Below are 25860 nucleotides of genomic sequence, written 5' to 3'. Positions count from 1 at the left end.
TTAAATCAATTTTAATCCCACTTTGTAATACTTTCTGAAAGCACTGTAGTAACACAATGGTTTTACTGCAGCAGGTACAGTTTTCCAAGCAACTACCAGAAAAAAGCTGATAATATAGCCTTGCAATCTAGGAAGGCTGAACAAACTCTGCAAAACAAATTCGATAACATTTTATAATAACCCCTGGTCATAAAGAATTGATAAAATATTGTCAATTGCATTTTAAACATTTATTAATATTTTATCTTATATTTACTAATGTTAGTAAGCTATTCATTAATATATCTATAGATATACAGGACCTGTCAAAAGTTTGGTCACACCTACACCTACTCATTCCATGGTTTTTCTTTATTTTTACTATTTTCTACATTCTAGAATAATAGTGAAGACATCAAAACTATGAAATAACACAAGGAAGAATTTAGTAACCACAAAAGTGTTAAACAAATGAAAATATATATCATATTTGAAATTCTTCAAAGTAGCCACCCTTTGCCTTGATGACAGCTTTGCACATTCTTAGCATTTTCTCAACCAGTTTTATGAGGTATTCACCTGGAATGCATTTCAATTAACAGGTTGGGGCGGCAGGGTAGCCTACTGGTTAGAGCGTTGGACTAGTACGGGGAGGTTCCAAGTTCAAATCCCCGAGCTGAAAAGGTACAAATCTGTCGTTCTGCCCCTAAACAGGCAGTTAACCCACTGTTCCTAGGCCGTCATTGAAAATAAGAATTTGTTCTTAACTGACTTGCCTAGTAAAATAAAGGTTCAAAATGTATGACAAGGTAGGGGTTGAATACAGAAGATAGACCATATTATGGCAAGAACATCTCAAATAAGCAAAGAGAAATGACAATCTATCATTACTTTAAGACATGAAGGTCAGTCAATACAGAAAATTTAAAGTCATTTGAAAGTTTCTTCAAGTGCAGTCGAAAAATGATCAAACGCTATGATGAAACTGACTCTCATGAGGACCGCCTCAGGATTTGAAGACTCTGCTGCAGAGGATAAGTTCATTAGAGATACCAGCCTCAGAAATTGCAGCCCAAATAAATTATTCCCAGAATTCAAGTAACAGACACATCTCAGCATCAACTGTTGTTGGAGACCGCGTGAATCAGGCCTTCATGGTCAAATTGCTTCAAAGAAATTACTACTAAAGGACACCAATAATAAGAAGAATACGTGCTTGGGACAAGAATCACGAGCAATAGAGATTAGACTGGTGGAAATCTGTCATTTGGTCTGATGAGTCCAAATTGGAGATTTTTGGTTACAACCACCGTGTCTTTGTGAGACGCAGGGTAGGTGAACGGATGATCTCCGCATGTGTGGTTCCCACCTTGAAGCATGGAGGAGGAAGTGTGATGGTGTGGGGGTGCTTTGCTGGTGAACACTGTCCATTTTACTCTGGTAATAAACTGTAAACCATTGACAAGCGTGGTACTCAGAGTCTGTGCACTGGTTCAACTGCTCAGAATAGATAGATAGCTTTGGAGGATACATATCCTCTTAATATACAGTATCATTATATACTATTAATGTTTTATATCAATATATTATCTTAGTATGAATACATGGCTTATTCTTAAAAATAGAAATAAGTGTTCTTTGTGTATGAGAAGGATAATTAGGTTGTGGACTGTAGTGGACTGGAACAATGTGGAATGTGGAATAATGTGTGGAATAATACTCCCTAACTTGGCTGATAAGAAGACCTATGAGAGGCGTGAAGGAGTACCGGACTCAAACTGGGATGATAACACCATCTGCCCAGCCACAGAGATTGATCGTTCATCCTAGACACAGAAGGGGGTCTGTTTGGGAAGGGAGGCCTCGTTGGAGGTTATAAATATATGTTGTGACTCTGTATCTGCTCTCACTGCTGCATAACCTAGTGTGGTGAATACATCTAGCTAGAGCTTTCTTTGGGTATCCATCTGGATTACTGAGCCGGAATTTAGAACCTAACTATTGCCGTTATTGGCTGGATTCACCAAGATTTGTAGTCAAAACTAAAGAGTCTGAATCAGTGGAACAGGAGCCGGCACAAAACAAGGTAGGCAAGTTCCTACACCTGACACCACTCATTCTGTCATGTTGGGGAGATGGGTTGGAGGTGGAATATAAATTATGGGACACCTAGAAAGCCTGGATTTATTCAGTAGGCCAAATGTGTGTTAGACCGGTCATAGACCTATGATTTGGAGCCCATAGGGGGTTTAGCCATCAGAAGGTTAAGACTATGCACTATATACCTAGGAGGTTTAGCCACCAGAATGTTAGCCTAGGCACTATATGCCTAAGAGGTTTAGCCACCAGAATGTTAGTCTAGTTATTGTTATATGCCTGGAGACATATGAAACATTCAGATGTTGGCTAAATTAGTTACCTTGAAAAGACAGTACTTGAAGTGAAGCTTTTAGGGGATACAATTAGACAAAGCGAGAGAGAGAGAAAGAGAGACAGAAAGAGAGAGTAAGCGAGAGCAATAAAGCGAGAGAGAGAGAGAAAGCAAGATAGAAAACAAGAGAGAGAAAGTGACAGAGAGAAAGAGATAGACTTTTCCATCCTGCTCTCTAGCTTCCAACATTTCTTCCACTGATGAGAAAGCTGAGCTTTGGGTACTGTACTGTAGAAATTCACACAGCTCCCCAGCCCTGCATACTTAGCAGTCTGCAAACCTTTTATCATTAGTTATAAATCACCCTGACTCCTCTCAGCCAACAACTGGATTCACAATGACTCTCTATTTCTCTCTATTTATCCATGTCTCTAACTATTTAGGTCACTGTCCATCTCCTCTCCTTCTCCCTTTCTCAGTCACTATCACCATATTTTTAAGTCTTTCTCTCTAATTCCCTCAGGGACCCAGTGACACAGGGTGAGCAGAGAAGACACAGAGATCCATTGTCAAAAAACACATGGGACTGTCACGTTCTGCAACTCTAATCTCAGTTTGACACTGCAGTTGGTCACTACCTCTCAGCACTCATAAAGGCCTCTTCCCCTTCTCTCTCTCCCTCTTATTTCTGACATCCTGTGAGAGATGTCAGGTCCACAGCACCCCACCACACCCCCCCCCCTCTCTCCATCTCTTTCTGCTCTACATTTCCTACCAAAGCTATATCAATCTCTATCGCTTTTTGATCGGAATTCAGCTGGTGTTTTTAGTCTGAAGCTAACTGAAACTTTAGCTGTAATTGCTGTTCCACCAGACCAGAAAATGCTTTTAAATGACCATGTTGAGACAAAACAGCAAGGATTAGTGTGCGTGAGGAACACGCTCACACTTCAAACACTGCAGATGTGGCATTTACTTCCACACACTCCTGCCATGCTGTTCTGCCAGTGTGGTGCTGGTCTGTGCCAGTATAGTGCTGTGACTTATGATATACACACTTGTCAGATCATCACCTGCCTGACACTCACTCACTCACTCACTCACTACCTGTTCGCTTACACACGCACAAAGCCTAATCCTCCTCCCATACCCCCACTAACCTAACCCTAAACATGACCCCTGAGCATAAAATAGCCTTTTACCTTGTGGGAATTGGTCAAATGTCCTTGTTTTACTATTGTTGTGAGGACTTCTGGTACCCAGGATATCAAAACCAAAAACATACACACACCGGTTTGGTGAATTCTGGTATGGTGACTCGGTAGGTGACTGGGTTGCAGTCGTGGGTGTTGTTGACCAAGACACAGGGCAGGAACATGGGGCCCAGGTCATCTCCATCCAGAACATCTATTGTCAATGTGGTCGTAGCGGTCCGCCTATTGGCATCGTACGGGGCACGGTCCTGTAGGATGCAAGTCAACATGGTTACTTACCAAAGCTATTAATGAATAACACATTGAAATATCATCAAAATCAATCAAAGGAGACCAATTTCTCTTTTCAATTCCATGATCAACTTTGTAATCTTAGTGAGCATAATGGGTTGAGAAATATATGTCATTGAATTCATGTACCATTGCTCTACTTAAAATATAATTCTGTAGCATTACAGTGCCTAATTCATAATCCTTGTCAGGGACTCTTCACGGCTAATGACCAGACGTAATAAGCAAGGCCACACTACATCTTTTATAAAAATGCATTTATTAAAACCCTAAGCATTTAAACCAGTCTCATTAGAGCCACTTGATTTCCAATATCTAATGTGGCCTGCTGGGAGTCTGGGAGCCACTGCCCTTCCTCTTATTAAAGTTCTAATTAAATAAATGCTGATATGTTAGGCTGTTAGCCTACGAACAGTTATCTGACGGAGCTCCAAAGAGAGCCTGGAGTCGTTATGCAAATTTGGAAATAAATAGTAATGGAAACAGGAAAAAGGGACCGACCTTTCAGTTAGGTCGTTCTGGACTAAAAGTAATTATGGGCTATGTAACTTGTAGGCTATTAGAAAGTTGATTGTTTGTGGATTTGTTTCTTGTTAAGGAATTAACAATGGTCCCTTGATGAGGAGCTGTCTCCATCCTTTCATAATCCAGAACACAAAATTCTACATAACCACAACAAATCAATGATCATTGTGCTGCTTTTATTCTAGGATTAGAACACCATGTCAGTCAAGCAAAGAATTAAAAACAGTCGAACAATCAAAGCGTATAGAGGCTTTGTAAAAAGCTTTGCACTTTAATTGCAAATGTGTAATCTGCAACAGCTGCTATCTTTCCTTCCAATTATGTACATTTTAATTTCAGTAACAACAAATAGTAACTGCACAGAACAAAAAATTAAAATGCAACAAGTGTTGATCCCATGTTTCATGAGCTGAAACAAAAGATCCCAGAAATACTTACAAAAAGTGTATTTATCTCAAATTGTATGCACAAATTTGTTCACATCCCTGTTAGTGAGCATTTCTCATTTGCCAAGATAATCCATCTACCTGACAAGTGTGGCATATCAAGAAGCTGATTAAATTACATGATCATTACACAAGTGCACCTTGTGTTGGGGACAATAAAAGGCCTCTCTAAAATGTGCAGTTTCGTCACACAACACAATGCCACTGAAGCCATTGAAGAGGAGTGGAATAACATTCCACAGGCCACAATCAACAGGCTGATCAACTCTATGCGAAGGAGATGTGTTGCACTGCATAAGGTAAATGGTGGTCACATCGGATACTGACTGGTTTTCCACACCCCTACTTTTTCTTGAAGATATCTGTGACTAACAGATGGATATCTGTATTCCCAGTCATGTGAAATCCATAAATTAGGGCCTAATTAATTGATTTCAATCGACTGATTTCCTCATACAGTGCCTTGCAAAAGTATTCATCCACTTTGGCATTTTACCTATTCTGTTCATTACAACCTATATTTTAAGCTCCTAAATAAGATATGGTGCAACCAATTACCTTCAGAAGTCACATAAGTAGTTAAACAAAGTCCACCTGTGGGCAATCAAAGTGTCACATGATCTCAGTATATATACACCTGTTCTGAAAGGCCCCAGAGTCTGCAACACCCCAAAACAAGGGGCACCACCAAGCAAGTGGCACCATGAAGACCAAGGAGCTCTCCATACAGGTCAGGGACAAAGTTGCAGAGAAGTACAGATCAGGGTTGGGTTATAAAAAAATATCAGAAACGTTGAACATCCCATGGAGCACCATTAAATCCATTATAAAAGACGGCAACACAAGAAACCTGCCAGAAGAGGGCCGCCCACCAAAACTTACGGATCAGGCAAGGAGGACATTAATCAGAGAGGCAACAAAGAGACCAAAGATAACCCTGAAGGAGTTGCTAAACTTGACAGTGGAGATTGGAGTATATGTCCATAGGACCACTTTAAGCCGTACACTCCACAGAGCTGGGCTTTATGGAAGAGTGGCCAGAAAAAGCCATTGCTTAAAGAAAATGTATTGTTTGCCAAACCATATGGAAGAAGGTACTCTGGTCAGATGTGACTATACCGTAGCCTTTTTAGCCATCAAGGAAAACGCTATGTCTGGCACAAAGCAAACACCTCTCATCACCCGAGAACACCATCCCCACAGTGAAACATGGTGGTGGCAGCATCATGTGTGGGGATGTTTTTCATTGGTAGGGACTGGGAAACTGGTCAGAATTGAAAGAATGGTGGATGCCGCTAAATACAGGGAAATTCTTGAGGGAAACCTGTTTCAGTCTTCCAGAGATTCAAAAATGGGACGGAGGTTCACCTTCCAGCAGGACAATGACCCTAAGCATACTGCTAAAGCAACACTCAAGAGTTTTAAGGGGAAACATTTAGATGTCTTGGAATGGCCTAGTCAAAGCCCAGACCTCAATCCAATTGAGAATCTGTGGAATGACTTAAAGATTGCTGTATTAGCGGAACCCATCCAACTTGAAGGAGCTGGAGCAGTTTTGCCAAATGGGCAAAAATCACAGTGGCTATATGTGCCAAGCTCATAGAGACATACCCCAAGAGACTTGTCGCTGTAATTTCTGCAAAAGGTGGCTCTACAAGGTAGTGATTTGTTTTTTTGGGGGGGGAGGGGGGGGGTGAATAGAAATGCACGCTGAAGTTTTGTTTTTTGTCTTATTTCTTGTTTGTTTCACACACAAAAAATATTTTGCATCTTCAAATGTCTTCAAATGTATTGCAAACTTTGTGTAAATCAAATGATACAAACCCCACCAAAAATCCATTTTGATTCCAGGCTGTAAGACAACAAAATAGGAAAAATGCCAGCGGGGGGGGGGGTTACTTTCGCAAGCCACTGTTGTATGAACTGTAACTCAGTAAAATCTTAGATATTGTTGCATGTTGCTTTAATATTTTTGTTCATTGTAGTAAGGTTTTGGTTTATCTGGTAATGGCAAACTTAATGAAGCATAAACCAAACAAAGCAACAATCAGCAATTTACCCTATATTCTAAACATCAGCAATTAACACTTTAAACAAAACAAGTCCCTAAACCAACCAATCAGTCCAAAACCTTACAAAACGCCAATCCATTCTCTTAGCCAAAGTAGAAAACAAACAGATCCATGGACCCTCAAGTCCTAAACATTCAAAAACTCTCACTGTCAATTCACTACCATGACACCAAGTAAAACATATTGTTCATTAATATTTAATCTGGACAAACACACATGCGTATGCACACACTTCTGGAGCACACAAACAAACAAAGTGTCTCACATTGGCTTTAACAATGACCAGGTAGCGTGTTTTCTCTTCGTAGTTTAGTCTCTCAGCCAGAACAATGTTTCCAGAGAGAGTATTCCCTACAACCACAGTTGTATTAGACACCTGAGAAAGAAAAAAGAGAGACAGAGAGGGCAAGAGAAAGAGAGATAGACAGACAGACAGGCAGTGTTCAGTTATAGGTTTCACTGTCAACAGACATTGTTCCGCTGTCCCAATGTTGTATAGCTTCAGTAAGTCAAAATCTGCAGTCAGTAATCATTACATCCACGTACTGGGTCATTGGGGTTGTACTGGATGCCATATTCTATCTGTCCGTTGGGCCCGTCATCGATGTCTGTGGCCCCATTGTCTCCACTGAAGCCTGTGAATATGGTGGTCCCAGCAGGAGTGAGCTGGAGGCAGAGATAGAGACAGAATACTATCAACAGGCATGTCCCTCTGTCTGGACATTGTAACAACTCTATATTTTACATTTCACTGATATTACTGACCCCTCCCAATATCGCAGGAACACAGTGTCTTCTATGGAAGGTGGCCAAATACTGACAGAAGTGCAAGAAGTGGAGACCTTTGTTGTTAGAAAGAGTGAATGAATGCACTGATTTGAACTGAAAATGTTTTCGTCGGCAGCCGTGGATGAGTATTTCTCTGGGGGCCTCTGCACCCCACTGACAGCCATAACAACCTCTCAGAGAGATGCTGTAGAGTGAGGGGCCTCCAGAGAGCTGTGTTCTAGAGCACCTGGGGGCCCGAGGGGAGTTGAGCTCAGTTCAGGAGAGGTTTGACAGCAGTGGAGTCTGATTCAGAACACTTTTCAGGGAGTAATGTTTCCTGGGATAATACACACTGACAGGAACTTAGAGTGAAGAACATAGGAAGTGTCAACAAAGGAGACAAAAGTCATAGTTGTCCTGACTCGGAGGCTCTCGATACAGGCGTCTTATGTAGGATCTTAATTTGTTCACTTTTTTTTGCTGAGAATTTGCACATTTTAAGTGTATTTGAGGTTTAAAAAGCTTTTAAAGACATTTCAGACTTGATTTGCCCAAACAAAAACTTGATCAACCTCTACAAAAATATCCATTATTTTAATCCACATAATAGTTAATATTTCCTGTTGCTGCAGGATTATTTTCCAGCTGTAGCAAACTGGCTCAAATTAAGATCTGATATCTGTACATATCAAAAGCTTTCTGAAATAATAAGACATGTCCAGTGTCATTCAGGTAATGTGATGACATTTTGGAAAAGAGAATCAGAGAAATAACTAGTGTATTTGACAGTGACACTCAACAGTAAATTAAATGTATTTCCTCTGACAGCTGCGAGATATGATGGATGAGTACCATGGTAATTTCAGAGAGCTATATAAGCAAATGTAGGAGATTAAAATCAATCATCAAATGTGTATGCACATTCTGTATCCACATAATTAGCTTGTTTGTTAATTTCTGCAGACATTTTTGGTCAAAATGTAAGTTTAATTCAAGCATACTGTAAGTAGATAACAGTTTGTGGTAAAAAAATAATCAAAAAGTCAATTTGCTGTAGGTGTAGATATCATTGGCTGATTTTGATTAAACATATTATATCATTCTAAACACATTGATGCCTAATACAAAATATTTAAGAGAATCCGGTGTTGGAGGATATATTGGCACAGGTATTTTGGTATTTGTTATTTTATTAGGATCCCCATTAGCTGTTGCAAAAGCAGCAACTACTCTTCCTGGGGTCCACACAAAACATGAAACATTACATAATATGAGTATTGTTAACTGTACCAACATATCCTCCAAACACCATCTTCGGGGGAATTGTAACTTTTATACAACGGGTTGACAATATATTCAAATAATGATTTACATATTTTCATTAAAAACATTATTTTGAGGAATTTATTCATACTATTTCATCCTTCCACTATATATAGTCCCGACACAAATCTAGGGTTGCTACCAAAGCTGGCTGGTTGTTCGTTCTATTGGTTCGTTTGCCAGAGATACGACCCAGTTGTTCAGTCTTTTTGTTCTGTATCTATGGACGCGACCCAGTCGTCCGTTCTAAATGTTCTATTGCCATACTGACTGGCAATGTTCTTATCCCTTGCTTGCCAGCTAGCCAACTACGTCGAACTTACAGTCACGTCAAACAGTGCAGCCAGAAATGTAGTTACATTTGCATTTGTTTAAGCTGTGAACTAATGAGTTAATGATTTGCGATTTCACCTGGCATAGAAAATGTGCTCTCTCGTCAGAACATGGTTGTTCAGAGGAGCTCGCCAACAACACCACTAACATAATCACTTCAAACTGAAGCTAGAGAGACTGCAAACTAGCTGCATTTTATCTGTTTTCTATTGACATTTATTTGTATAAATCCATTAAAAATTATGCTGATTCTTGATTTCAACTGGCTGAGAAAAGCTGCCTGCCTGTCTGTCTCATACTGATCCCCAACACGTTCATTACTTTGCGACAGTTGGAGATCGAATTTGAATACTGAAACAATGTTGTAAAAGTTGGGGAGACAGACAGCAAGGTTTATACAAATTTCTGCTGTTGAAAACTAAATGTTAGTCTAAAAGAAATGTGAGATAACATCGAAATGCTTTTTATAGTGGAGATCAAGATTATAAATTGCCTGGCTGGGTTGATGAGATAGTTGATTACGCAGTCAGATGGAACAGAGTAAATAGGCATTTTAATGTTGTAGATTTAGCCGGTGGTAACTTGTGGAATAGACACTGAACATAGAACTGCGGTTTTAGCCATTCAGCATTAGACCCACCCGTTGGATAAAATGTGATATTCCACTGTGCTCTCTGTATGGACTGGTAGGGGAGTACTGACTCATGCAGCTATCACTTTGTTGTAAATAAAACATGCACACACTAGCATGGTTGAGCTCTCTGGGTTAGATATGGAGTATGGTGACATCTATATCACGCAGAGAACACAGACAGGGACCCCATGATTCACTGGGAACGCATAACTGGCGTGATACCGTCCATGCGTCAGAGCAATTTCATGCAATAGAGGAAGAACAGATATCCAGGAGATCTAAAGACCTGCTATTGTTTTGTTATCCTCGGAAGCTGCTGCCTAATATGCGTAGAATAGCTGTTGTCATGTTTTACTCTGTCTCCATGCAGAAGGCGTAACAGAGAATTTTTTTTTTTGAAAAATAAGATGGGGAACCGAGTGCAAAATACTCCTGTTACTGCAGAGTAGCATAGTCTATACTCTATTCCACTGTACCTACATCAACAAAGCTTTGACGACTCTTTAACTAGGTAGGTCCTTAATTTCAATGATGACCAAACCTTGACCTTTCTTTGTAATTGAAAGAATGAAGCATTAATGTACTACATAATTGCTTCAACAGTAATCTGTATAGGAGTCACTGTCTGTAAGGCCTCTGGGCTTTGCTGACCTCTGTGGGAAGGGTCATGCCAGGCTGAATTTCTTACCCGGGGGAGAAAGATATGCTCACTAAAGCAAAAAGCAACAATTGTTGAAGTAACTCTCTCTCCCTCTCGCTCACCTCGTTGACGGCCACATAGTAGCGTGGCTGCTGAAAGCGAGGTGTGTTGTCGTTTTTGTCCCTGACTACAATCCGGACCTCGTGAAGAATCACTGTCCCAACCAGCTCACTGGTGCACTGGACCTTCACCACGATTGTAGTGATAGAGGAAGGGGGCTGAGGGTGAGAAAGAGAGTGAGAGAGAGAGAGAGAGAGAAGAGAGAGCAAGAGAAAGAGATACAAGAATTCAACTAATTCAATAAACCAATGATTATGCAATCATCTTTGTAAAATACATTGTCACACTGCTCGAACACACTCAGTAGATGATTAGTTCCAAATGTTTCTAACACAGCCACATAAAGAATGCTTTTCTACCTCAGTGTCCTGGGATTTTACAGACTCTGAACAGGGAAGTGGTGGATTGGCTCCAAGACAAGGAGGCAGAGGTTACAAATCAATCCAACAGAACTGATTTTTCCTTACAATGAGGAAATTGCAGTGCAATCAAACCAGGAGCCTCAAAACAGTGGGATCTGTATAGCACTTCAAGCTTTCTTGGACTTGTTTTGATACCAGTATTTACAGTGGCCAAACTGTTCTCGCTGTGAAAAACAGTTAAACATTGATGAACATTTCCAGCATGCAGCAGTCTTATTTTCTCTAATCAATAAGACTAAGTGGTGTTGTCCATTAGTTCACTCCAATTAGGGCAGGGGTGGTAGGGTTAGGGTAAAATAATAAGGAAACCATATTCAAAAATATATGTATATGGGGGATTGGAAATGATCCAGGCAATTACATTGATGGAAGCCACAATCTATCTGCAATATTAATTCTACCCCCCACCCATGAATTTTTTTAATAATAAAATAATTGTGTGGTTTTCGAATATCAATGCATTTTGGAGAGCTTACAATGTATTTGCATACAATTTAAGTATCAGTGGAACTGTGTATGTGTGTGTGTGTAAGCAAGTGTGCCTGTGCTTGCATTTTGTTTTAAATGTAAAAGCCTTTTCCTCTATTAACAGTATCCAAACCCAGGTCCATACTCACATCTCTGTCCAGGACACGTCCGGTGCTGTTGAGGAACAGTCTCTGTCTGAGGGGATCCAGGATGACCCAGTAGGCATAGTTGTCAAGCAGGATCAGAGAGATGGTCCTGTCTGGGTCCTCTGCTCTCCCGTTGATCTGCATATTCTCCACCAGAACTGTGCCTGCACAGAAGAAGTATGTTATATTGTAATTTAGCATAACACTTTTATCCATTGCAACTTAAATGTATTTAACAGATTTATGTCCAGTATGTCACCCATGCAAACACCAAACCATTAACGCTGGTGTTGCAAGCACTAAGCCTCAACTAACAGTTACACAGCAGCATAATTATCAGGGTCCACATACTCTCCAAAACTTCAGAATCCCTTTGTGGAGAAAGCTACATCACAGCTCACCCCAAGCAAAGAGAAATGACAGTCCATCATTACTTTAACACATGAAGGTCAGTCAATACTGAAAATATCAAGAACTTCGAAAGTTTCTTCAAGTGCAGTCGCAAAAACTATCAAGTGCTATGATGAAACTGGCTCTAATGAGGATCGCCACAGGAAAGGAAGACCCAGAGTTACCTCTGCTACAGAGGATAAATTCTTTAGAGTTAACTGAACCTCAGATTGCAGCCTAAATAAATGCTTCATAGAGTTCAAGTAACAGACACATCTCAACTTCCTGTGTTCCGTTTAAATTCTTCAGCCTTGCGCGACGGAAGCCCCGCCCTTTGTACTTCCATTTGATTTCAGCATTCAGCATCACTGGTAGTGAAGAATTTACAAGTACATCTCTTAAAATAAGTGTTGGGAATCCAAACGTGGATCACGTTAAAATAATCCGGCAATCTCAATTGCTTGGGTATTATCGTCTCATTGAATTTATTTATTTAAATTGTCGGACATACCTTTCTAGGTTCTTCCAATTAAATGAGACACCTTAAACTTTGCAATAGTAACCTAGATGAACCAACTTCCCAGGTGAATTTAAAGTTTAATTCCCAGATAGCCTATACAGGTCTGATTATTCATTCCATTTGATCAATCAGTAAAAAGTTGCGAAATAGAAAGCCGACTCTGGATTTGATTTTGAATTGGAGATGTTTGATATGAGTCTGGAAGGAGAATTTGCAGTCTAGCCAGACACCTAGGTACTTATAGATGTCCACATATTCTAGGTCGGAACCATCCAGGGTGGTGGTGCTAGTCGGGCGTGCGGGTGCAGGCAGCGAACGGTTGAAAAGCATACATTTGGTTTTACTAGCGTTTAAGAGCAGTTGGAGGCCACGAAGGAGTGTTGTATGGCATTGAAGCTCGTTTGGAGGTTAGATAGCACAGTGTCCAAGGAAGGGCCAGAAGTATACAGAATGGTGTCATCTGCGTAGAGGTGGATCAGGGAATTGCCTGCAGCAAGAGCAACATCATTGATATATACAGAGAAAAGAGCCGGCCCGAGAATTGAACCCTGTGGTACCCCCATAGAGACTGCCAGAGGACCGGACAACATGCCCTCTGATTTGACACACTGAACTCTGTCTGCAAAGTAGTTGGTGAACCAGGCAAGGCAGTCATTAGAAAAACCGAGGCTACTAAGTCTGCCGATAAGAATATGGTGATTGACAGTGTCGAAAGCCTTGGCCAGGTCGATGAAGACGGCTGCACAGTACTGTCTTTTATCGATGGCGGTTATGATATCGTTTAGTACCTTGAGTGTGGTTGAGGTGCACCCGTGACCGACTCGGAAACCGGATTGCACAGCGGAGAAGGTACGGTGGGATTTGAGATGGTCAGTGATCTGTTTGTTGACTTGGCTTTCAAAGACCTTAGATAGGCAGGGCAGGATGGATATAGGTCTGTAACAGTTTGGGTCCAGGGTGTCTCCCTCTTTAAAGAGGGGGATGACCGCGGCAGCTTTCAAATCCTTGGGGATCTCAGATGATATGAAGGAGAGGTTGAACAGGCTGGTAATAGGGGTTGCGACAATGGCGGCGGACAGTTTCGGAAATAGAGGGTCCAGATTGTCAAGCCCGATTTGTATGGGTCCAGGTTTTGCAGCTCTTTCAGAACATCTGCTATCTGGATTTGGGTAAAGGAGAAGCTGAGGAAAGCGTGGGCGAGTAGCTGCGGGGGGGCGGAGCTGTTGGCCGAGGTTGGAGTAGCCAAGGGAAGGCATGGCCAGCCGTTAAGAAATGCTTGTTGAAGTTTTTGATTATCACAGATTTATCGGTGGTGACCGTGTTACCTAGCCTCAGTGCAGTGGGCAGCTGGGAGGAGGTGCTCTTGTTCTCCATGGACTTTACAGTGTCCCAAAACTACAGGATGCAAATTTCTGCTTGAAAAAGCTGGCCTTGGCTTTCCTGACTGACTGCGTGTATTGGTTCCTGACTTCCCTGAACAGTTGCATATCGTGGGGACTATTCAATGCTATTGCAGTCCGCCACAGGATGTTTTTGTGCTGATCGAGGGCAGTCAGGTCTGGAGTGAACCAAGGGCTATATCTGTTCTTAGTTCTGCATTTTTTGAACGGAGCATGCTTGTTTATACTTTTAAAGAATGACCAGGCATCCTCAACTGACGGGATGAGGTCAATGTCCTTCCAGGATACCCGGGCCAGGTCGATTAGGAAGGCCTGCACACAGAAGTGTTTTAGGGAGCGTTTGACAGTGATGAGGGGTGGTCGTTTGACCGCTGACCCGTAGCAGATACAGACAATGAGGCAGTGATTGCTGAGATCCTGATTGAAGACAGCAAAGGTGTATTTGGAGGGCAAGTTGGTCAGGATAATGTCAATTAGGGTGCCCATGTTTACGGATTTAGGGTTGCACCTGATGGGTTCCTTGATGATTTGTGTGAGATTGAGGGCATCTAGATTAGATTTTAGGACTGCCAGGGTGTTAAGCATATCCCAGTTTAGGTCACCTAACAGAACAAACTCTGAAGCTAGATGGGGGGGTGATCAATTCACAGATGGTGTCCAGGGCACTGCTGGGAGCTGAGGGGGGTCTGTAACAGGCGGCAACAGTGAGAGAATTATTTCTGGAGAGATTCATTTTTAAAATTAGAAGCTCAAACTGTTTGGGCATAGACCTGGAAAGTATGACAGAACTTTGCAGGCTATCTCTGCAGTAGATTGCAACTCCTCCCCCTTTGGCAGTTCTATCTTGACGGAAAGTGTTGTAGTTGGAGATGGAAATCTCAGGATTTTTGGTGGCCTTCCTAAGCCATGATTCAGACATGGCAAGGACATCAGGGTTGGCAGAGTGTGCTAAAGCAGTGAGTAAAACACACTTAGGGAGAAGGCTTCTGATGTTGACATGCATGAAACCCAGGCTTTTTCGATCACAGAAGTCAACAAATGAGGGTGTCTGGGGACATGCAGGGTCTGGGTTTACCTCCACATCACCCGAGGAACAGAAGAGGAGTAGGATGAGGGTGTGGCTAAAGGCTATCAAAACTGGTCGCCGAGAGCGTTGGGGACAAGGAATAAAAGGAGCAGATTTATGGGCATAATGTTCAGACAGGGGCATGGTGTGGGTACAGCGGAGGTAAGCCCAGGCACTGGGTGATGATAAGAGAGGTTGTATCTCTGGACATGCTGGTTATAATGGGTGAGGTCACCACATGTGTGGGAGGTGGGACCAAGGAGGTATCAGAGGTGTGAGGAGTGGAACTAGGGGCTCTATTGTAAACTAAAACAATGATAACTAACCTGAACTACAGTATACAAGGCATATTGATATTTGACAGAGACATACAGCAAGGTATAAAGAAATTGCAGGTGTTGATTGGGAGAGCTAGCTAAAACAACAGGTGAGACAACAACAGCTAGTCAGCTAACACAACAACAGCAGGTAAAATGGCGATGACTAGGCAGAGAGGGTCGGATTAACTACACACAGAGCCTGAGTTCGTGGCTGGGGACGACAGATAAAACATAGATAAACAGAATGGAGTACCGTGATTAATGGACAGTCCAGCAGGCATCAGCTATGTAGCCAAGTGATCATAGTGTCCAGTGGGCAGCAGTAGATGGAACAGGGAAACCGGCACTACGCTAGCATGCGGGCGACACGGCGTTTAAAGTTAGTAGCCCGCGGGTGGTAGCGGGGAGGTCGGCTCAGACGGTTGAAGGCACAGCGGATTGATATTTTAGTCGGCAGACCCGCTTCAGCTGGGCTGCTGTGGTCAGAGGTCGTAAATTCCTGGGAAGACCTCATGTACACACAGTTATAGAGAGTAGTTTTTCAGGGAGACAAAGGAAATCCTTCCACCTCACAAAACTTGAGGTATGAACAAATTTCATGTTCCCGGAGAAAGTATAAAAGATCGGTGAAGAATCCAGCTACGAACTGGTCCGTTTGTCACAACTTGGGAAGGTCATGGGAGACGGTGTGGCCACATTACCATAACGCTGTTTATATAATAGCCCCAGATATAAGGTTTACATCTAATTGTTGTATAATATGATTGAGTGAGTATGATACTGTTTACACAATTTTACAAATGTGATTTTGGACTGTTTAATGAAGGAAAACTCAAAAAGGGAATTGGATCTGAACTAAATCAGAGGACCGCCCCTGAGCCCAGTTAGGGTCAGACATCCTGGGACAGCCCTTTTCTGCCATTCTGAAAAGAAAAAAAACTTTGAGAAATTATCACCAGACCATGTTTTTCGCCATTATGATTGGTACAAAAGGTGGCAGACCATTGCTGAATCTTTTAACCATACCACGTGGTTAAACTCTTAGGCTATCGATACCGACAGAATGAGAACAAGTCTTTGATATTAAATACTAGTCTGCAGATAGGAATTCGGTATCATTGAACGCGAAGAACGACAACCAACGACAAACATCCATTCTATAATGAATGTCAATTTGAACTATCCCATCTAACCGAGACAGAGAGAGAGAGGGAGAGAGACGGACAATTTTACAAAAGACTGCCTCCCGGGTGGTGCAGTGGCTGCGGCTGGCTTCCGGGTTGGATGTGCGCTGTGTTAAGAAGCAGTGCGGCTGGTTGAGTTGTGGGTTTTTTTTATTCATTTTTTTACCTTTATTTAACCAGGCAAGTAAGTTAAGAACAAATTCTTATTTTCAATGATGGCCTAGGAACAGTTGGTTAACTGCCTGTTCAGGGGCAGAACAACAGATTTGTATCTTGTCAGCTTGGGGGTTTTAACTTGCAACCTTCCGGTTACTAGTCCAACACTCTAACCACCAGGCTACCCTGCCGCCCCGTGTATTGGAGGACGCATGACTTTCAACCTTCGTCTCTCCCGAGCCCGTACGGGAGTTGTAGCGATGAGACAAGAGAGTAGCTACTACAACAATTGGATACCATGAAATTGGAGAAAAAGGGGTAAAAAAAATAAAAAATCTACGAAAGACTAACTTTTCACCAGCGATCTAGACGACACACTGAGCGTAAATATATATATATATATTGATTGCAATTGTTCCCGAATGAGTGAGCGTTCATGTTAAAAGGATTAGCATTTTAATTGTTATAATTATCACTCTGTAGTCACTTCTTAGTTGACCCCCACTTCTCCTTTATCTAACAAGCCGCCATGGCGGTTCAGCCCACTAGGGCACATTTTCCTATCATTACATTTACCTTTGTTTGTTTGCTTCTGTGAATTACTTAGTTAGTAATAAATAAATTATTTCAGACAATTGATGTATGGATGACTCATAGTGAAGACTGGGATCGTGCAGATAAACAACAATTTATGACGTTTGGAATGAGACTAACGTGAGGTAAAGTAAATAATTTATTAATTCGAAGACTAATTGATCAGATAAAATATCTGAAAAGTTATTTTAGGAAATGCTAACTTTGTAATCTGAATATTTTTCCTTGGTGCCCCGATTTCATAGTTAATTAGTTACGTGATTAATCAGTTGACCGCATAGCAACTAATTACAGAGAATCTTTGATAAAAACTAGCAGTCTTCAGTTAATGATAGTAAAGACACGACACCAGCTAATTATAGGGCTACAATACATCCTTTGCCAATTGGCCTGGACCCTTTATTGTCGACACAGAGCCCCGCCGATCCAAAGCGACTGGACTGCCGACGTGATCGCCCGATGTGGTCTCAACAGGCTATTCTGTTAGATGTCACCAAAGAACCATCTTCTCGCCCCGGCCTGCTAGCTTAGCTTTTCTGAACGCTGTGTCCCCTGCTCGCCTAGCATATTAGTGACTGCCAAACAGCACCCTGACTAATCTATTGCTGCTCTTATGACCCTATGATCACTTGGCTACACAGCTGATGCCCCCTAGACTGTTTCAATAACATGGTACCTCATTTTGTTTACCTGTCGGCCCCAGTCTTCTGTATGTACCTAACTGACGCGCTTTGCCCAGTCATCGCCATTTATCCATTGTTGTCTTAGCTCTCCTGATCAACACCTGTGATTGCTTTATGCCTCTCTCTAATGTCAATATGCCTTGTCTACTGCTGTTTTTCTAGTTTTTATTGTTTTATTTCACTCTAGAGCCGTCAGTCCCGCTCAAAATGCGGAAACCTCACCTGGCTTAACTAGTCCCTCCAGATACGAAACCTCTCTCATCGTCACTCAACGCCTAGGTTTACCTCCACTGTACTCACATCCTACCATACCCTTGTCTGTACATTACGCCTTGAATCTATTCTACCATGCCCAGAAATCTTCTCCTTTTATTCTCTGTCCCCAACCCACTAGACGACCAGTTCTTATAGCCTTTAGCCGTACCCTTTTCCTACTCCACCTCTGTTCCTCTGGTGATGTAGAGGTTAACTCAGGCCCTGTAGCCCCCAGTTCCACTTCTGTTCCCCAGGCCCCAGGCGCTTATGTAATTCGTTAAAGCCTTGGATTCATGCATGTTAACATCAGAAGCCTCCTTCCTAATTTTGTTTATTCACTGCTTTAGCACACTCCGCCAACCCTGATGTCCTAACCGTGTCTGAAACCTGGCCTAGGAAGGCCACCAAAAATGCTGAAATTTCCATTCCAATCTACAACATTTTCTGCCAAGATAGAACTGCCAAAGGGGGGTGGAGTTGCAATCTACTGCAGAGATAGCCTACAGAGTTCTGTCATGCTACCCAGGTCTGTGCCCAAACAGTTTGAGCTTCCCAGAAATAAGTCTCCCACTGTTGCCGCTTGTTACAGACCCCCATCAGCCCCCAGCTGTGCCCTGGACACCACATGTGAATTAATTGCCGCTCATTTATCTTCAGAGTTTGTACTGTTAGGTGACCTAAACTGGGATATGCTTAACACCCCGGCTGTCCTAGTCTAAGCTTGATAGCCTCAATCTCACACAAATGATCAATGAACATACCAGGTGCAACTCTAAATCCGTTAACATGGGCACCCTCATAGATATCATCCTGACCAACCGGCCCTCTAAATATACCTCTGCTGTCTTCAACCTGGATCTTAGTGATCAATGCCTCATTAGCTGCGTCCGTAATGGGTACGCAGTCAAACGACCACCCCTCATCATTGTCAAACGCTCCCTAAAACACTTCAGCGAGCAGGCATTTCTAATCGACGTGGCCTGGGTATCCTGGAAGGATATTGACCACATTTCATCAGTAAAGGATGCCTGGTTATTCTTTAAGTGCTTTCATCACCATCCTAAATAAGCATGCCCCATTCAAAAATGTAGACCTAAGAACAGATAGCTAGGTACATTAAGCATCTCCAATCCAAAATTAAATCTAGAATCGGCTTCCTATTTCGCGAACAAAGCATCCTTCACTCATGCTACCAAACATACCTTCGTAAAGCTGACTATCCTACCAATCCTTGACTTTGGCAATGTCATTTACAAAATAACCTCCAACACTTTACTCAGCAAATTGGATGTAGTCTACCACAGTGCCATCTGTTTTGTTACAAAAGCCCCATATACTACCCACCACTGCGACCTGTATGCTCTCGTTGGCTGGCTCTTGCTTCATATTCTTCGCCAAACCCACTGGCTCCAGGTCATCTACAAGTATTTGCTAGGTAAAGTCCTGCCTTATCTCAGCTCACTGGTCACCATAGCAGCACCCACCAGTAGCACGCACTCCAGCAGGTATATTTCACTGGTCACCCCCAAAGCCAAACTTTTGGCAGCCTTTTCTTCCAGTTCTCTGCTGCCAATGACTTGAACGAATTGCAAAAATCACTGAAGCTTGAGACATATCTCCCTCACTAACTTTAAGCATCAGCTGTCAGAGCAGCTTACCGATCATTGCACATGAACATAGCCATCTGTAAATAGCCCACCCAACTACCTCATCCCCATATTGTTTTTTTTCTCCTTTGCACCCCAGTATCTCTACTTGCATATTCATCTTCTGCACATCTATCACTCCAGTGTTTAATTGCTAAATTGTAATAATTTTGGCACTATGGCCTATTTATTGCCTTACCTCCCTCCCTAATCTTACTACATTTGCACACACTATATATTGACTTTTCTATTGTGTTATTGACTGTACATTTGTTTATCCCATGTGTAACTCTGTGTTGTTTGTGTCACACTGCTTTGCTCTGTCTTGGCCAGGTCACAGTTGTAAATGAGAACTTGTTCTCAACTGGCATACCTGGTTAAATAAAGGCGAAAAAAATGTTGTTTAAAATTAAATCACCCGACCTCAACCCAAATGAGATGGTTTGGGATGACTTGGACTGCAGAGTGAATGAAAAGCAGCCAACAGGTGCTCAGCATATGTAGGAACTCCTCCAAGACTGTTGGAAAAACATTCCATATGAGGCTGGATGAGAGAATGCCAAGAGTGTGCAAAGCTGTCATCAAGGCAAAGGGTGGCTACTTTGAAGAATCTCAAATATAAAATAGATTTTCATTTGTTAACACTGTTTTGGTTATTACATGATTCCATGTGTGTTATCTTGAGGAGATCTGCATGGAGGAATGGGCCAAAATACCAGCAACAGTGTGTGAAAACCTTGTGAAGAGAGAAAACGTTTGACCTCTGTCATTGCCAACAAAGGGTATATAACAAAGTATTGAGATAAACTTTTGTTATTGACCAAATACTTATTTTCCACCATAATTTGCAAATAAATTAATTAAAAATCCTACAATGTGATTTTCTGGATTTTTTTTCACATTTTGTCTGTCATAGTTGAAGTGCACCTTTGATGAAAATTACAGGCCTCTCTCATATTTGTAAGTGGGAGAACTTGCACAATTGTTGGCTGACTAAATACTTTTTTGCCCCACTGTACAAAGCATGTAGAAGTCTGTAATTTTTATCATAGGTACACTTAAAACAAAAATCCTGAAAATCACATTGTATGCTTTTTAAGTAATAAATTAGCATTTTATTGCATGAAAGATGGGTCGTGGCTGGGTCTTCCAGCATGACAACGACCCGAAACACACAGCCAGGGCAACTAAGGAGTGGCTCCGTAAGAAGCATCTCAAGGTCCTGGAGTGGCCTAGCCAGACTCCAGACCTCAACCCAATAGAACATCTTTGGAGGGAGCTGAAAGTCCGTATTGCCCAGCGACAGCCCCGAAACCTGAAGGATCTGGAGAAGGTCTGTATGGAGGAGTGGGCCAAAATCCCTGCTGCAGTGTGTGCAAACCTGGTCAAGAACTACAGGAAATGTATCATCTCTGTAATTGCAAACAAATATTAAGTTATGCTTTTATGATGTATCAAATACTTATGTCATGCAATAAAATGCTAATTAATTACTTAAAAATCATACAATGTGATTTTCTGAATTTTTGTTTTAGATTCCCTCTCTCACAGTTGAAGTGTGCTTATGATAAAAAATTACAGACCTCTACATGCTTTGTAAGTAGGAAAACCTGCAAAATCGGCAGTGTATCAAATACTTCTTCTCCCCACTGTATGTTATGGATATTTTAATTACACAGTATTGTCATGACATGCCCTGGGGGGAGGATCATAGACCTAAACAGGGACAGTCATGTCATGTGTGTTTCATTTGGTGATCTCATGAAGAACAGGAAACACACATAACTGTAACTCTTAAAGTGTATATTCCCCAGCTGTCAGACTTCCCACATTGTAATAGCTACAATTCTATAGACCATTAGACCATACAACTGTAGTGTTTGGCTAGTGTTTGGCTATCGATCACTGCAGAATAAGAGCAAATCTTAGATGTATAATTACTAGTCTGCAGCTAGAAATGAAGTATGTCTTGAACGAGAATACTGACAACCTCCGAAGCAACTATTCTATGAGAACATTTCTGAATGGTACTCTTAAGTATCCATTCTAATCACCTACAACCATGAAAGACATTGTGACTTCTTGGAAAGTTAACCAGAGACTCTGATGAACTTTACAGAACGATCAAGGATTCCAACAGAGAAGACAACAACGACATACGGGCGTAAATATATAAATTGCAATTATTCTCAAATGAGAGGCATTTCATGTGCATAGGATTAGCATTTCAATGAATATAATTATAGACGGTGTGTAGTGAATCTATTTTGTTTTTCCCGCTCTTTCTCAGTCCCCACCCCTTTCCTTTGTCTACCAAGTGGTCCATATTGGCTTAGCCCTCTAGGGACTTTTGTTAGTAACCAATATGTATTGTTTCTTATGTAAATCTGTGTGATTATCTAGTTAGTTAGTAAATAAATAATTAAGCCAATTTATATATCGCTGATTCATTATGGACAGGGATCATGCAGATAACCAAGAATGTCAAGGTGTTTGGAATGAGAAGTGATGAGGTAATAATTAATTAATAAAAGACTAAGTGATCAGATATTAAAATATCTGAAGAGTTATATTTGTTATCTCAACATTTTCCGTGGTGCCCCGACTTCCTATTTAATTATTGTTTACATGATTATTTTAAACACGTAATAATTAAACCTAGAGAATTGATTTGATATAAAATAACAGTCTTCACATTTAATGATAGTCACAGACATGACAGTATAAAACATTGTATTTCATGCTTTAATCAAATGGTCTAATGCAGTAACATACAGGAAGGAGGTTCCAGGGAAGTCAGAGGATTATTAACGATCTACATTTTCCCCATTAAAGTGTATGCTCCATGTTTGGAGCACGGCATGTTTGATGCAGCTGTGTTGCAATCAAGAGGACACACTATTATCTCCTGCTGACTTGGACACAACCCCATTTGAATAATAGATCTTTAAGAATTTAATTTAAAGTGGAAGACAGGGACCAGTGCAGGTTCATTAATCTCAAAACAATGCATTTTCATACTTTCGCTTCAGTAACTTGAGAGGGACATCTTTTTGGAATATCTTGGTCAGAAATTATACTGCAGATATTATTACAGAGGGGGATGGAGCCTTGTTGCTTTATAATGTTAATTACACTTAAGCTTTGTAGAGAAAGTAAAGCAATGGCAAAAGCAATGGCTTTCACCATTTCTGTCAATGGAAGATTCATGCACTTCTAGTCACTTACTCTATCAATCTAACACTTACAAAACTCACAAAGGAAAGAGGTCATGTTTACACTCTCACACAAGTAAACTTCTGCAGGTGGTGAGAAGCCTTGCAAAAACAAATCTTGCAGAAGCTTTCCTACCTATGGGTTTTTCTCCACTGATCATTTAATCTATTTCAGACTTCACAGTGTGACCATCCCACTGAGGGAGGGCAGAGGACTCACCTTTTTTCATTTGACATTTTAGCAGATGCTATTATCCAGAGCGACTTACATCTTAACATCTTACCATAGCTAGGTGGGACAACCACATATGACAGGAATAGAAATTTGACTTTTCCTCAATAAAGTAGTTATCAGCTAAATCAGTGCTAGAAGGGGAGGAGTCAAGTGCAAGTGTTGGTTCATTGGGGTGCCAGGCCAGAGAAGAGCTTGTGCTGGGCTGAGCGGGAGCTGCCATCCTGTAGGGGTGGGAGAGCCAAGAGAACAGAGGTGGCAGTACGGAGTTCTAGGGTAGGGGTATAGGGTTTGAGCATAGCCTGAAGGTAGGGAGGGGCAGTTCGTCTTGCTGCTCCGTAGGCAATCACCATGGTCTTGTAGTGGATGTAAGATTCGACTGGAAGCCAGCAGAGTTTGTGGAGGAGCGGGGTAACATGGGAAAGTTGGGAAGGTTGAAAACCAGGTGACATTTATTCTAAATATCAAAAGACACTCTGCAGAACCATGCTACTGTACCAGACAGGGCTGATATTGCAAATCAAATAGATTTCTATTTCAGAACCTATGGGAAGGTACTTCGGCAGAATTACACTTTACTTCACTTATACCTTTTATGGATCTAATAATAATGGTGATAACATTTGTCCTATTAGGATTTTTTTTTTGCATTTCCCACTCTCCGTGCGATGCTCTCAGAGAGTTGGGTCACAGCCAGGGACCATTATTGGCAACGACCCTGGAGCAATTAGGGTTAAGTACCTTGCTCAAGGGTACATCGACACCTAGTCGGCTCAGGGATTCGAACCAATTGATCTTTCAATTACTGGCCCAACGCCCTTAACCGCTAGGCTACCTGCCACTCATATGAGGATATGTTTCAATCAATAGCTATGTAATTATCTAATTAGTATTTAGTTAATAGACCGTTTTCTCTAATTGAGAGACCAGGCGCTTTGTGTGAGTTCTGTAGATATTGAATATATATTAAAGATAATGCCTTTCATAAGGTGTAAGCCTTGACGACTCATAGCAGAGTTTCTAGACTCACAATATCTTAGACATTAGACCAATATAATCAATCACAGGATCATTTTAGTACGTGCTGAGGTTTACCAAAGGCTTTGAAACTAGCGGGGAGAAAAATCTAAAGATTAGTGAAAAACAGATCAATAAGCATTTCATTTGTTTTGTACTGACGTCGAACCGATTGCAGGTTTAATTGTGTTTGATCTTTGAAAGAATACAAGAAACATGATATTTTCTATGCAAAAAGCACAAAAAAACTTAACTGAAAAGTAATTAATGTCCTCAATCAAGTGAAAAACACCATGCTGTAAGAACCAATCCAATACTCTGACTTTTCAAGACCAGGAGTATTCTATAAGAGGCTGTGTAAGAAGTACGGTTTTACTCTATACCTGACATGGTGGATCAAACTCTGTGTTCAATAGGATGTGTCAGTGGCTGAGGTTTGGCTCCCACCGCTTGACCCCTACAGTTTCACACCCTGGACCCTGCAGCACCCATCAACCAAGTGTGAATGGGGAGAGTGAGCAAAGCCGAACACAAACACACTCATACAGTTCACACAGAGTAGAGATTTGCATTAAGCGGTTCATAAGTTACATCAAAAACGTGGATGGAGTTGGGGGAATGGGATGGGAGGTTGGGGGTGGAGGTACACTTATTTTCTATTTTATTTTCCTGTTCATTTTCATTTATTAGCATAACGTAGTATGTACTTTATTTCTTATTTTTTTCTTCTTCTTTTGACAGGCAGCCTATGGGTACATGTTTTATAAACTTGTCATTTGAAATGGATAATGTACCTGTAGCCCACCCAACAACAAATCACAAAACAAAGAAAGAATTTGTAAAAAAATACAGGAAGTGCCAGTACAGAGTCAATGTGCTAGGGGTATGATGTGTGTGTGTGTGTGTGTGTGTGTGTGTGTGCGTGTGTGCGTGTCTGTGTGTGTGTGTGTGTGTGTGTGTGTGTGTGTGTGTGTGTGTGTGTGTGTGTGTGTGTGTGTGTGTGTGTGTGTGTGTGTGTGTGTGTGTGTGTGTGTGTGTGTGTGTGTGTGTGTGTGTGTGTGTAAGTATGTATGAATGTGTGGGTAGAATCCAGTGTGTGTGTACTGCATAGAGTAAGTGCAAGAGAGTTAGTGCAAAAACGGGTCAATGCAGGTAGTCCGGGAAGCCATTTGATTAGCTGCAGTGGGGGGGGGGAAGTATTTAGTCAGCCACCAATTGTGCAAGTTCTCCCACTTAAAAAGATGAGAGAGGCCTGTAATTTTCATCATAGGTACACTTCAAGTATGACAGACAAAATTAGAAAAAAAATCCAGAAAATCACATTGTAGGATTTTTAATTAATTAATTTGCAAATTGTGGTGGAAAATAAGTATTTGGTCAATAACAAGAGTTTATCTCGATACTTTGTTATATACCCTTTGTTGGCAATG

General features: G+C 41.4%; 1 protein-coding gene across 1 annotated transcript in view; it reads right to left on the bottom strand.

Annotated features, from left to right (window-relative positions):
• LOC135511025 (protocadherin-15-like) overlaps positions 1-25860 on the bottom strand; it is a 278688-nt gene that overhangs the window by 167732 nt on the left and 85096 nt on the right. The window contains exons 4-8 of the mRNA XM_064932482.1: positions 11756-11916; positions 10719-10874; positions 7445-7564; positions 7164-7274; positions 3642-3812 (exon numbers count right to left, since the gene is read on the bottom strand). Of these exons, the coding sequence (XP_064788554.1) occupies positions 3642-3812; positions 7164-7274; positions 7445-7564; positions 10719-10874; positions 11756-11916 (719 nt within the window). The remainder of the gene's footprint in view (positions 1-3641; positions 3813-7163; positions 7275-7444; positions 7565-10718; positions 10875-11755; positions 11917-25860) is intronic.

This window comes from Oncorhynchus masou, chromosome 23, assembly GCF_036934945.1.
Source record: "Oncorhynchus masou masou isolate Uvic2021 chromosome 23, UVic_Omas_1.1, whole genome shotgun sequence".
Lineage (NCBI taxonomy): Eukaryota > Metazoa > Chordata > Actinopteri > Salmoniformes > Salmonidae > Oncorhynchus > Oncorhynchus masou.
The sequence above is the reverse complement of the archived record's forward strand: the minus strand, read 5'-3'. Positions and strand labels throughout refer to the sequence as shown.